This window comes from Melozone crissalis, unplaced genomic scaffold (genome assembly GCF_028551555.1).
Source record: "Melozone crissalis strain CALT ecotype California unplaced genomic scaffold, PUWL_Pcris_2 ptg000081l_1, whole genome shotgun sequence".
Taxonomy (NCBI): domain Eukaryota; kingdom Metazoa; phylum Chordata; class Aves; order Passeriformes; family Passerellidae; genus Melozone; species Melozone crissalis.
In genome coordinates this window covers 2,044,995-2,058,460 of record NW_026535858.1, presented here as the reverse complement: position 1 = coordinate 2,058,460, position 13,466 = coordinate 2,044,995, and the positions used below count along the sequence as shown (strand labels likewise).

The 13,466-nt window shown below is 43.7% G+C and overlaps 1 protein-coding gene across 3 annotated transcripts in view; it reads left to right on the top strand.

Annotated features, from left to right (window-relative positions):
- The window catches only part of PLCB1 (phospholipase C beta 1), a 284,895-nt gene that overhangs the window by 150,700 nt on the left and 120,729 nt on the right, over positions 1–13,466 (top strand). For all 3 annotated transcript variants that reach the window (XM_054290430.1, XM_054290432.1, XM_054290431.1), the window contains exon 4: positions 9,401–9,541. In XM_054290430.1, coding sequence (XP_054146405.1) covers positions 9,401–9,541 — 141 coding nt within the window. The remainder of the gene's footprint in view (positions 1–9,400; positions 9,542–13,466) is intronic.

Below are 13,466 nucleotides of genomic sequence, written 5' to 3'. Positions count from 1 at the left end.
TCAAGTCCCTTGGCTTTGTGCTGCCCTGGCTCCAGTTCCCACCGAGCTGGGCTGTCACCAGGAGCCAGGACAGCTCCAACAATATCTGCAGGGAATTAGTTCATCTGTGTGGGCTAAGTTGGCATCAATTTGTAGGTGTCAAACGTCTGCATGTATTTCTGCTTCTGCTCTGAGGTGCAGGGAAGGCTTTGTGACACAGGACAGTGCAGCTCAACTCACCATTAGCCATCAATAATTAATCACGTGTGCCATTAAGAGCCTGTGCTGAGCTCACAGGCTGAGTGTTTGCTACAGCCCAAGAAGGAAACAATTTCCACTTCTGTTGCATCATCATTGAAATGGTTTATTTTTCTTTCCTATGCTGCAAATGAGTCCCCTAGAATTAAATACTTTAAGGTAATGGGAGCAGTGAGTGTTTACAATAATTAAAATCAGGTAAATTGAAACCTTTAGCATTAAGCATCCCACGTGACTTTGTGATTGAAAAAAATGACACCAAAATGTGTCTCTGCGACAGGTAAGAGTGAACAAAATGTTGCTGGCATGGCACACAGGCTCTTTTCTTGTTCTTTTTGTTTGTTTTTGTTTGTTGGGGTTTTTAAAATTTTTTTAAATTATCATTATTTTTTTCCTCTGCTGCTGAGCGTGTGTGAAATGTTGCAATAATGAGCAGCTCGTTAGTCAGATGTTTCCAGTCCTGGCTCTCTGGTTTCATCTGTTCTGTCTGTGTGGGGTGGGTACGTGGTGCAGGCAGCATTTCAGACTGTCTGGATGGACACATTTCCACCAGCCAAAACACAAAATATGCATTAAAGTGCAGGAGGTTTTCCTGCAGCCCTGGTGGAGCACTCCAGAGCAGCGTGGGGATGCCCACAGTGCCTCTCATCCAGCTCAGGTTTTGACAAATTCAGATAAATGAGGAGCCAATTGTGCCTCAACCTCTGAAGTAAATCTATTAAAATAACTGCACACAGCAATTCCAGTTTGGGAGAACAATGCATGTGAGATTTATAGATAAGTGAAAATCAAGCTGCTGTTCCAGCTATTCCTGCCCTTAGGGGCTGTGCAAGTTGCTGTAGAAATCATTTCATTTAAAGGCTTTTTATAGGTTCTGCAATAGTCTCATACAGACCAAAGAAAACGAGTTCATAAAAGTGACATGGAAATGAGATGAGTTTCTTTTCTCCACTGTCTGTTCACCTCTTCCTTTTAAATTAAATTGAAGAAAAACTCGTGGAATTTGGAGGAAGGAAAAGCAGGGAAGGGAAATGTGTGTGTTTAAAGGTCATCTTTAAAATAATGAGCCATCTGCAGCTGATAAAAATTGGTAAAAAATGCTCATGAGTTAGAGAACACCTAGAGGAAGGCTGTGAGTGGTTGTAGCTGCTTGGTATTGAGTTGGCATCAATATAAATTAAGATTTACACTGTGATAAGTAAAGCTTTTTCATGTTAATCACAACCACATCCAAAAGCACTGAAAACCACCACATTTGGTCTGATTTTACTTAGATGGTTTATGCTGTCACTTGTTTTTTGTTAGAACACACAGTCTTGCAAACAATCTAAAACTCAAATACCACGAGCCTAGGAAATAACATCTTGAGAAATATGAGTGTTAGGATGGGAAATGAAAATAAAATCCTGGCTGGATATTTGCTTCATGTTCTGTCATGAGAGACCCAGGGAAGCTGGATTGGGATCACTGGAACTGTGAGAAGGGTCAGGAAAAGAGGGATGAGGTGGCCCTGGTTTTCTCCCTGGGCTTTCCTCAGCACGTGCAATTAATTCACTTTGTATTTCAGCTAAAATCCTGGTTTCAGTGTGTTTGCCATAGGTATCCTGTGGGCATCTCTCTCCCTTTTCCCCAGGAATCAATCTGATTTTGTACTCTCAGGAGTATCTTCACCAAAACTGGAACTGAATTGCCATCAGTGAATTTTACCATCAGTGAGCTTGTAGTGTTGTCTCCAGTAAGGTTTTGCAGACATCTGGTACAGAAATGATGGTGTCAGTGGAAATGGAGGTGAAAAGAGACCTGAGAGCTTCCAAAGGATGATTCTGTGCTCCTGCAGGTTTTCTAGGGGGATGTCCCTAGGTGTTATAAAAATACTGATTTATCACCTTGGATGTTTTTAAATAACCCATTTCTGCCACATAGGTGTTGGAGAAAGCCAGCATGAATTCATCCTGCATTTTCAGAGCTCACAGTTAGAATTCTATTGGAAATATCTATTGACGCAGTCCTCTCTTTTCCAGAGTCCCTTTGTACAGGCAGAGATTGGCTTCCTTCTTATTCCTTTGCCAAAGAAAAACATGGATTAAGCTGGCACGTGCTCTCTCTTCCTCAAAAGCTGTACATCACAGAAAAAGAAGTATCTTTTTCACTCTTTCCACTTCTCTCTTCGTAGCCTGGTCTTCACTCTTTCCATAGCCTGGTCCTGGTAAACTTGATGTGTTGATGTTGTTACTTCAAGCCTGGAATTGGATCACGCTGTTTTAGGCAAACCAGCCATTGTTCTGGAGCAGGTGTTTCACGGGAAGGTTAATCAGCCCTGAGTGTTTGGGGTGTCATTTATGGCACCCTGTCCTCCCTGATAATGTCTGTGGGAGGAACAGCCCTGGGGTTTTAGCTGCATCTGAGGTGTTTGGGATTGCTGCACGTACCAGATCCGTGCATGCCTTGGATCTCCTTCCCTAGGGACTGACTAAAGCATTTCTGACTCCTTTTACCTCATGCTGTGTCATATGTCAGAAATATTCCACTGTATTAACTGAGCAGATGGTCCAATTGAGCCCAGTTTAGATGACTGAGATTATTTTTTAAAGAAACTTCCTCTTGTTTTGTGCACAGTGACTTGGTTTGCACAGAAATGATGTCTGGATGACTTGGGTGTTTAAACAAGATCCTGGCTCTGTTTCTGTGCATAGGTAGCTATGGTGATAGCACACCAAATTTGGAATCCATTCTGAAACCTTAGAAAGGAGGAGAAATTTATTTGCAAATATTTTGGTTCTATCTTGATCTGATACTCTTTTGTGAAATGTGTGAAGACATTATTTGTGCTGAAACCACACTGCAGTGGTTGTTAGGCTAAATAGTTTTCTGGTTTAATGACAATGATTTTGGTAAGGATAACCGGATACAAATAAATCCATTTAGCTATCAGACTTCCTGTGTGTTGTGTGTCATCAAAGAGAGTTTGGAGAGCACTGTTTTGAGTATCTTTGATATCTTAATTGCAGTCTGTTCATTTCACATGGCTGTCAGTGAGACAGACAGACAAAATGCTGTCAGTGAGTTCTGCAGATGTGATTCCCATGTTGGACATTCTCCTTAATCACTGAGAGGCATTGCTGGAGGATAAACTTGAGAGTTCTGACTTTGCTCTCAGCAAAGGGGCAGAGAAGGAGATTTCTCTGCAGGATGAGTCTGTCCATGCGCTCGATGGGAAGCTCCTGGTGATGTGTGGCACAAAGGGGATGGAACCAGAATGGGAATGTGAGCTCTGTGTGGGCATTGTCCGCAGTGAGTTTCAGCCAGCTGAAAAGGACATTTTGTTCCTGAGGGTCCCACACAAAGATGAGGAGCGGCTCTTAGGTGTCATCCTGGACCTGAAATCCTGGCAGAGCAGAGCTGAGTGTGTGCTTCAGCTGCCACAGGGGTACAAAGGAGATTTGAGAGCCTTAGGAAGCAATTCCTGCCTTTAGCTGGTGTTGTCTGCTGGGCAGCTGGCACTGAGGAGCTGGCTTGGGTCACTCAGCAGAGCTGGGGCTTGGCAACCCTCAGCTAGCCACAGGGGTACATGCTGTGATTTTAGGAGTCACTTTTTATTTCCTGTTTTACTGCCCCTAAACCAGCAACTCACCTGGTGCTTTAAGTGTTAAGAGCTGGTATTTTGAAATCTGGGTCAAATATATGACATGTCCATGCTATCTATATATATACATTTTTGTTGATAAACACTCTGTGATAAGGAATTCTTGAAGACAGGACATTGTTCTATTTGTGGAAAATCTGTGGGAGTTCTGCCTTCAATGGAGTCATAATAGAAAGCCCTGATTTAGCAAGGTACTTTGTTTAATTTAAGCCTAAAACTCCAATGTTTCCTGGAAAACTCTTTGCATATGTAGCAGCTTCTTTCCTCCCCTATATTCCTTCTTCTGGGATACATATTGAGCTAGGAAAATATAAATGCACTTTTGAGTGCTTGGAAATCTCAGTTTGATGAGCAGAAAACAAAGGTGAAAATTGGTGCCATTTTTGTTTCAAGTCTCTCCTGAAGTCATCAGGACATAAATGCAATGATTTGGGTTTGTGACAGTTACAGGTAGTAATGCAGACCATGACAGTTGCAGGAATTCTGAAGTACCCTATGGCAGTGTGAAATAGCTCTGTGAGATAGTTTTGAGGGTTTTTTGCATTGTAAATTCATGTTTTAACTAAAAATTCCCAATATTTAGTTGCACGCCTGTTCCAGCAACCCAAGAAGTTGTGATTGTCTGGATATCTATAACCATCAAACGCAGGAAAACTTTTAGCATTTCCTTTGCTTTTTAAAGGGATCGGAAGCTGCTCTCTGAGATGGTGCTGCTGATGCCTTGGGAAGGCTGGCCTAGAACAGGGGCTGGATGGAGTTACAGAATAAAATAGGGATTTATTCAAAGGATCTCCATTGATGCACCCAAGATGAACCAAAATGGCCCCAAAATGCACGAGCACTCATGGGGTCTGTCACTGTGATCAGTTCTGCTCCATTTCCATATTGGAGCTAATTGTCCAATTCCAGCTTTAGGTTACCAAGTCCCATTCTTGTTTTTCTCTCTCCAGCCCACGGTGTTTGTGCTCTTGGGCTGAGATTTGGGTCATTTGTCCTTGGTGCCCAGCTGGAGCGGGAATTGTTTTGTCTCCCTGCTCTGTGCAGAGAGCTCACCATCCCATAATGTGGAGCCCAGACCCACACACTAAAGCAGCACAGAACCTGAAAAATAGAAAAACTAAACCCAAGGCACCACTGCAGCTGACCTGCTGCTCCCTGGAATGTTAGAACCAGCATTTGGGTGCCACAGAACCTCGTGGCAGCCTTTTATAACCATGCATGAAAAAACCAGAGCGTTTCCACAGGCAGATGGTGTGCTGCAGGTTTGCAGAAGTAAAAAAAAACAGTTTAAGAAGCTGGTGATACTAATAAAAGATGTTATGGCATTTGCTGTGCTGTGCAGAGCACACACTAATTGGGATTTCAGGGTTAGGACCTACATTTTAATAACAGCAGTCACAGTGGCAGGCAGGGATTGTAATGTGGCCTGAGGTGCCTCTCTAAGTTTGTGTTATACTTATGATTTCCAGTGAAAAGGAAATACAGCAGGAGAAAGTTAGGGAAGTCTGATTGAAATCTATTTTTATCCATCTGTCCACAGGACCCTGGTTTCTAACAAAATGTCATTATTTTGCATTTGTTCATGAAAATGGTAGGACTTCCATAAGCCTTTTTTTTTTTTTTTTTTTTTTTTTTAGTGTTTCTGGTTAATTTTTTCCTCTCTTCTCTCTTTATTTCCCATTGTTTTAAGGTATATTTTCTTTGATAAGTTCCCCAAGACAACAGAACAAAATAGGGAAGATGTTTTCCAATGAGCAGGCAATCCTCTGATCAACCCTAGCCCCAAATTTGACATGACTAATGTGATTTTTGATAGATTCTAAAGCTCTTTGTGCTGCCAACACCATCCTTATCGCCTCCTCCACATTTGCCTGCTCACAAATTCCATCTCCCCCTGGGAATTTAAGCAGCACTGTCCCATCCAAACACTGATTTTCCTGACCTATTTCTGGGGCAGCCTCCAGGTACTTACAGTCCTTGAGCTGAAGCTCCTACCAGACCCCAGTGGAAGGGGAAAACCAAACTGATCCCTTTTTACTGCAAGAAACAACAGGAAACATCAAAGACTTGAAATATTGAGCTACGAAGGGAATTTGGATGAGTTATGTGGGTATTGCCAATGACTGCTGTTCATTGGCCATCCCATGGGTGCGTTCCCAAACTTCAGGTGTTCCAAAAGTTGCTGTAATCAATATTAAATAGGTGTAATTCTTCTGAATGTCCATCAAAGAGCTCAGCATATTGCTAATTAGGCCCCACTTTAGCAAAGAGTTTATCTCAAACCAATCTGTCCACTCGTGAGCCAGTGCATGAACCACAACCCCAACCAGCAGCAGGCTTGGCAGTGTCATGCCCCAAAATGGAATCACCAAAATCAATCCCATTTCCATGAAAGAAGCTAAATTTGGTCTTGCTGCTTGGTTTGGTATTTTTCCCCATGTGCTTTCCTGCCATCTCCACGGGAAAACCTGCTGACATTTCCAGAAGGGCTTTGATTCATAGAGCACTGAGAGCCTTCAAGATGTTGGTGAAGGAGATTTTGCTCATCTCCTCAACAGTGTTTGCAGCAAAGGGGGTAACAAGGGAGCTGAGGAATGAATGTGGGAGCTGGCAGTGGGGTTTGGTGTGTGAGAACCTCAGATCCAAGCACTGATTATGGCCTGGATCATCAGCTAAGGGTGAGGTTGTCACTGACAAGTGCAAGTGTCACCCTGAAGGGCAAATGCACCCATGGCAGGGGTCAGCCTGGCTCTGAGTCATGTTAGCATCAAAATTATTCTCTTGCACTGAAATTAAAAATAGAAAATGTTTAAAGCAATACTGAAAACCAGCTATTAGAATATGTCTTTGGGGTCTGTGGGGCCTACAGCATGTTTCACTGAGACAGCCCAGGAATTGTGGTGTATTCCCTTTATTGACAGCTGCTGGGTGGTGCTGGACAGGGCACTGCTGTAATGGACTCTGTGCTTCCAACTTTGCTAGACAAGCCTTGAACACAGCAGAGAAATTCACATTTTAGCCATTCAAACACAGCAGCCCAAAGACAATGCTCTGTCTAACTGCTTGCTTGGAAAACCTGGCAAAAAAAATCTTGGATTTGGAAAACCAAACCCACACTCACATTGCTTGATTTGCCACTTATTTGCACTTCTGAAAAATGAGCCGCTGCCAGATAACTTTGCTTTGGATGAATTTCCTTGGAGAAAACATCTCATTGCAAATATGTTTGTTTCTTTACTCTGTGGCTGATGCATGTCTTGGTCATACTGGAGTGTGATTCACCCCTGAGACATCCTTGGCCAGGTGTAAATACAGAAGAGGGAGGTTCTGCCCTCTCCTTCTGGTGCTCCCAGTGCAGTCCATGATCCAGAGCAGAGCTGTGAGCAGGAGGCTCAGGCAGGGAGAGGGAGGGAGCAGGGGCAGTGCTGGGGAAGCAGGAAAGCACAGACACAATCCCCCTCTGTCTGAGCCCAGGAAGAATGATGCTGCTCCCAGACAGGCCCTTGAGCACAGGCATTTATCTGTCTGATTTGGGGCTGGAATGGAAAGGAGATGGATTCTCATCTCCCAGAGACATAAAACAAAGCTTTGAAACATCCAGCCTGTAAATAAAAGAGAAAGGAACCCATCCAGTAATGCACCATGACTGACTGAGCAACTGCAGGGCATTTCTCTAGCCCTTCTCCCAGATCTAAACGATACCATTTCTTTGTCTTTCTGCTTTGAATCCTCTGAAATCTCTGAAACACGACTATTTCTGTATCCCCCTCCTGTGTTTCTCTCCTGTGAAAGGCTGTGATTAACTTGTTTACCCACGAAACCATCTTTGTCTGGGAGCACAATGATATTCCCCATTTACTGAGCCCTTAAATAGGATCATTCTGTCTGTTCTCCTGTAACACTTGGCATCATACCCAGTATTTAAAGAGGCTCAGCACTTATGATAGACAGCTTTGTACTTTCTTTTCAGTTTCTACCTCATGCTCCAAAAGTGTTCTCCTAAATCTGGTGAAGTGTTTGGTGAACACACACACAGCTCCATTGCCTCCAAGAAGGTATGATACCAATCAGGGGATGCCCTTTAGATTGATGTCTTGTTGGTACAGGATTTCCTGCAAGATCCATGAAAAATGGCCCTTTTTATCATATTAACCTTGTCATTTTAAATTTAATTGGTATCAGTTGGTGGAAATGTAGATACTTATTTAAAAAGTTATGAAATATTAAGAATACCACAAATGGAACATATGCAGGCAATGTGGGGAGAGGATTCATGGGAGAGTGAAATTCAAAGTGCAGAGCATTTATTGTGTCAGTTTTGAAATAACCTGATCTCTTCAAGGCATCTGCCATCCCACAGGGATTATTTTGCTAGCCACTTTTTAGTTTTTGTAGGAGACTGAGCAGTGTTGCCTTCTAGGAAGGCTGAGCTTTCACATTGTAAGGCCCTTTCCAAGGGGTGAATCCAGTCATGCAGGGCAGCTTTCCATCTGTCTCCATAAACTTCACCACGAGGCCAGGGACCCATTTGCTTCATTTCAAACACACTGAGTGCAATTCTTGGAAATGCAGCAGCCTCACAGAAATGAGCAGAGTCACCAAATAACCTGAGGTTTTCACTCACATTTAGGTTGCCAGTGCAGCTGAGGTTCAGGCTATTAATAGCTGATGAAAACCCTTGAATTCAGCTTTCCTTCACAGAAGTGTTAGGTGGTGGCTCCTCTGTGAGGCTGGAACAAGGTGCCCACGGAAGGGTTGAGTCGCCATCCCTGGAGGGCTTTAACAGACCTGTGGAGGTGGCATTTGGGGACATGGGTCACTGGTGGCTTTGGCAGGGCAGGGGGAACAGCTGCACTCCATGCTCTTAAAGGTCTTTTCCAACCTAAATGAGTCTGTGATTCTGTACTGGATACAAACTGGGGGGGAGTGAAGGCTAAAAGCTAAATCTAAATGGAATATAACTAATAATTTCAATACAGCTAAATCTAAATGGAATATAACTAATAATTTCAATAACACATGACCTGTTGAACATGAAGAAGAAAGAGCAGGGCAACACCAAAATTCCATTACTCATTTCATAGAGTTTAAGAAAGTTAACTCCAAAAGTATTCTTGATTCCTCAGGAAAAACTTAAGTTCTCATTTTCAGTTTTATCTCAGACCCATTAAAATCGCTGCTGAGGACAGTAGCCTTTGGACAGATTGTGTTGTTTTGACAGTTTGTGTTTGCTTGACTTCTGCAGCAAAATGACTGAAAACAGGACTGTGCAGCCATCAGCTGGACAGCTCTGAGTGTGCACAGCACCAACACAGAGCTCAGAGCTTTGGAGCATTACAGCAATGATTTCGTTTTTATTCTGCGTTAACAACTTTAACTATTTAATGAGCCGTTAACCAGATCAGAACCAACGTGCTTAAAACGTTCAGAATGACACAGATTTTCAGAGTGGGAGTGTTTGCAGTTTGTACAGTGTATTTTGCAGCAGTTTTTAACCCCTTGGTGGCTGCTCCCCTGCAGGACCCGAAGCTGCGGGAGCTGCTGGACGCTGGGAACGCGGGAGGCCGGCTGGAAAACAGGATGGTCACCGTGGTGTACGGGCCTGACCTGGTCAACATCTCCTACCTGAACCTCGTGGCGTTCCAGGATGACATTGCAAAGGTAACACACCTGCCACGTGAAGTCTGTCACAGCCAATTCAGGATTTGGGGGTAGTGTTTGGAGATAGGGATACCTGAGCTGAAAGTGGGAGCTGCTGTGAGATGAAGCACACTTCTATTCTGGAGCTTCCCAAGAAGAAATGTGCAATCTGTTTTTGTTTTGTGGTTTGTTTTTTTTTTTTTTTTTCCCAAGGAGTTTATTCAGCAAGATTAATGCCCCTTATAAATGTGCTTGTGTTCAGAACGTTGCTTGTAAAGCCCAAATAATCGCAGTAAAAATAGTGTTACACACAAATTTTAGCTCAGGAGTGAGATGTGACGCTGTGGCTCCCCAAACACACATCAGTATTTCAGGAGCAGCATCACATTTTGCCTGCTGAGAACCCTTGATAAGGCTTGTAGTCAATATAATTTTCTTAGAAAAGTAGTTTTTTCCGTGCAGGTCCATCAGTTTCCTCTGTCCAACCCACAACATAAAATTACACTTAGTACAGTTGTGTTTGGGTTTTTTCCTCCTCCTTCCAATTTCTCTACCATTCAATTCTGTTTAATGAACTGGGAATTTTTGCTTTATCTGTTTCCAGCAGACTTCCCAAAGCTTCTCCTCTCTCCCCTTACACTCATGTGGGCACGCTCTGCTCCCAGAAATCCAGAAATCCACGCACAGAACACTTTCCACAGGGCATTTTCACATCCTGGCCTTCACCAGATTGTGTGAAAAGAGCTTCTCTGCAGCCTGCAAGGATTTAACAAAAGCAAGGGATTATTTTAACACCTCACAGCCAACAAGGACTGTTAGGCCAGGTGCAGAAAGGTCATTGGATGAAAGCCTTCAGCAAGGAGGGGACATTTCTGCTTGCCAGATTCCCATTTCTGCTAATCTTCTTTAGCCAACTGGCAAAAAATTTCCAGTTCTTCGACACAGAAGAATAGAGACAGAGGAGTTTGTGGTGGTCCATGAAGAGCTGAGAGGCAAGTGCTGTTCTTAGGCTGGAAAATGCAGAGCTCTACAGGGTGAGAAATCTTAACAGTGCAGAAATGAAAGCAGTTGAAATAACTCTTCAGGAGAAAAAAAGGAGCTATGCTTATGAAGGGAAATGAAAAGGTATGCTAAAGCTTTCCCAGCAGAAATTGCTGTCCCTTATCAAGGAGCAGGGAAAATCACCCAAATCAGAAGCTTGTCCTCCTTTTTCACTTTCCTGTCTAGCCAGCAGTCAGTGAGCCATAATCTATTTGCTAAAACAGCACAGAAATGGGTGTTTTAGGGCTATTTTCTGTTTGATAATGGAACCTTAAAGCAGATAAAATAATATTTTGTAAAAGCTTGGCTGCTCCAAATCTTGAGTAACTCCTACCATCTGAGTAACTAAGAATCGGAGTCTTCCTTTTTATTTGTAAATGCAGTAGAGCAAATAAATTAATTTTTGATCAGTTGGGCACTGTGGCCTGGGGATGCAATTTTTAAGTCATTGCATATGAACTGTGTGTGCTTTGAGGCCATGTTAAATGTCCTGATTGTCTGAATCAAAACAGTTTTGATCACTGTTGAACACATCTAAAAATTCCTCCCTTTTGAACCTGTTTACCAACTTTACATGAACCAGAACACAGAATTTGGTCTCTATTGTCTCAGCCCCATGCAGTGAGTCAGAGAAAGTGTAATAAATAAGCACATCAGGCACAAGTCATCCCTCAGGGAGCTCTGGGGAGCAATGTCAGTACAAGGCATTGCCAGCATCACGCTTGCAATTTTGACCCTTCTGATGTTCCAGGGAAAGCAAGTGCCAATGGAAATCCTTCCCACCTTTCCTTCTCAGTGCATGAATATTTTTTGGTTAACCCTTCATTTGTGACACCTTGTGAATATTTTTTGGTTAACCCTTCATTTGTGACACCTTGTTTTTCAAGTTGTGTGGCAAGTGTTGACCAGAGCTCCCTTAAGGAGAAAGGCAAAGTAAATGGTAATGGTCTTAATGAGGCAATTAAAATCATTCCATTAGAGGATTTCTCCCTTTGCCTTTTCTGCTACAAACTCTGCTGGTCACATCCATCGGCCAAGTTATGGGAGAAGTAGGAGAATGCAAGTCTGGGGTTGGTTTTCAGCTTGCCTCAGGTGCAGTAAATAGAAATGTCAGTGTGCTGGTTTATGTTTGTTCCTCCAGGAGAAAATAACTGATATTTAAAGCACATCAGTGATGAGCTGAGGGCACCTGCTTTGATCAAGGAATGCAGCTTGGCATTCATGAGGCCCTGGTGTAAAGGGCAGGCAGAAAGGTGTGCCCTGGTGGGGAGAGAAGCAGCACTGAGAGAGCCCTCACTTGTTTCCATCTGAGAGTGCCTGTCTGGGGTAGGATTTATTTGTGAGCATCCTCAGATTGCTGCAGAAGCAGCAGAGTTCATTCTCAAACCCTGTTCTGAGCAAGTGCTCCTTTTCTCTGTCTCCACTCCCAGCATGAGGAAGTCCAGCCCATCAGTTCCCTCTCTTCCCAAATCCAGCAGGTTCAGAAGGGAACATCTCCTTGTTCCCACCTCTCACTCTCTTTGGTGCCTCTCATGGCAGCTCTGTTCTTTCTGCACTGCCCATCCTGGCCATGCAGGGCCCCAGGAAATCTCTCTCTCCTCACTTTGATGAGCTTTGGGTAAAATGCATCACTGAGAGCTGAAGAATTCCTCTATCAGTAAAATGATGTCATTGAGGATGATTCACAAGTCACGCTATCCTGTTCTTTCCAGCATACATCTTCATTTTTCTATCTTCCCCAGTGTATGTAAGAGCTTGATCAGTAGAATTAAATAAATTCACATCCACTTGAAATGGTTTTTTAAAAAATGAAATTCTGAAAGTGTAGAATTTCAGCAGCTTGCTTTGTTAGCCTCCCACCAAAAAGAAATGTGTGAGGAACATTGCTTTCACACACAGTCAGGCCTGATTTGAAGAAAGAGTTTTCAAGGCCCTGTGCTGCCTTTTCTTATGAAAAAGGTCTCATCTCTTCTGTCTCATGGGCCCCTGATGCATGCAGAGGCAGAGAGATTAGTGCATTTCCAAAGGAGCAGCCCTTTTCCAAGGAGCTGCTGCTCATGTGCTCCCTGCCAAAGCCCTGAGCAGCTGAATTACCCCTCAGCAAAGTTCACAGGAATGGCAGAAGGTGAACTGGTGTGGCAGGGCACAGCCAGGAGGGGATCAGGTGCAGGAAGCTCTCTGTTACCATGATGGATGTGGCTTCTTGGAGTTGCAGATCAGAAGGTCAGGTCCTTCTGCTCCCATGAGGGATCAGTGCTGGGTTTGCTGGCACTGCTGCAGCCCTGTTTTGTTTCCAAAAGCCCAGATTTCTGTTTTCCTGTTGTATCACATCTGTGCAGAGGCTGCAGCACCCATGGCAGTCACAGTTAGGAGGGGCTCAGCCTGCAGGTACCCTCAGAGTCTCTGGCAACAGCAATGGGGCTGCTTTGGAGAGCCACGAGAAGCCAGCAGAGGAGCAGAATGGAACAAATGGCGAGGCTGCTGATATAAATAATGTGTGTGACAGGCACATAATGAGTGAGTTCCCCTCACATTCCTGTCAACGAGCACTCAGACAAAGGAAAGGAAGAGCTGGGGGTGTGGGATACTCTTGGAGTGCCCTACTTCTGTTTTACACAAAATATTGCAGCTTCAAGCCCAGCAGAAGCAGCAGGATGAGAACAGTCCATCAGGGTCTGTTAAAAGGCAGTGTATTTTCAATTTCCAGCGAGTATTTTGTGCTGTGTGAGTCTCTGTGGCCGTCAGTGTCACAGGGAGAAGCCTGAGCAGCTATTATTAGTGCCTAAACAAAGCAGTGTTTACAAGATGAGCCTATTTTGAGCCTGGAAAAATGAGTTGCCAAGAAGAAAAACAGATGCTGCACTTAATATGCTCTCTGTTCCAGGACTCGCAGCAAAGCAGTTGT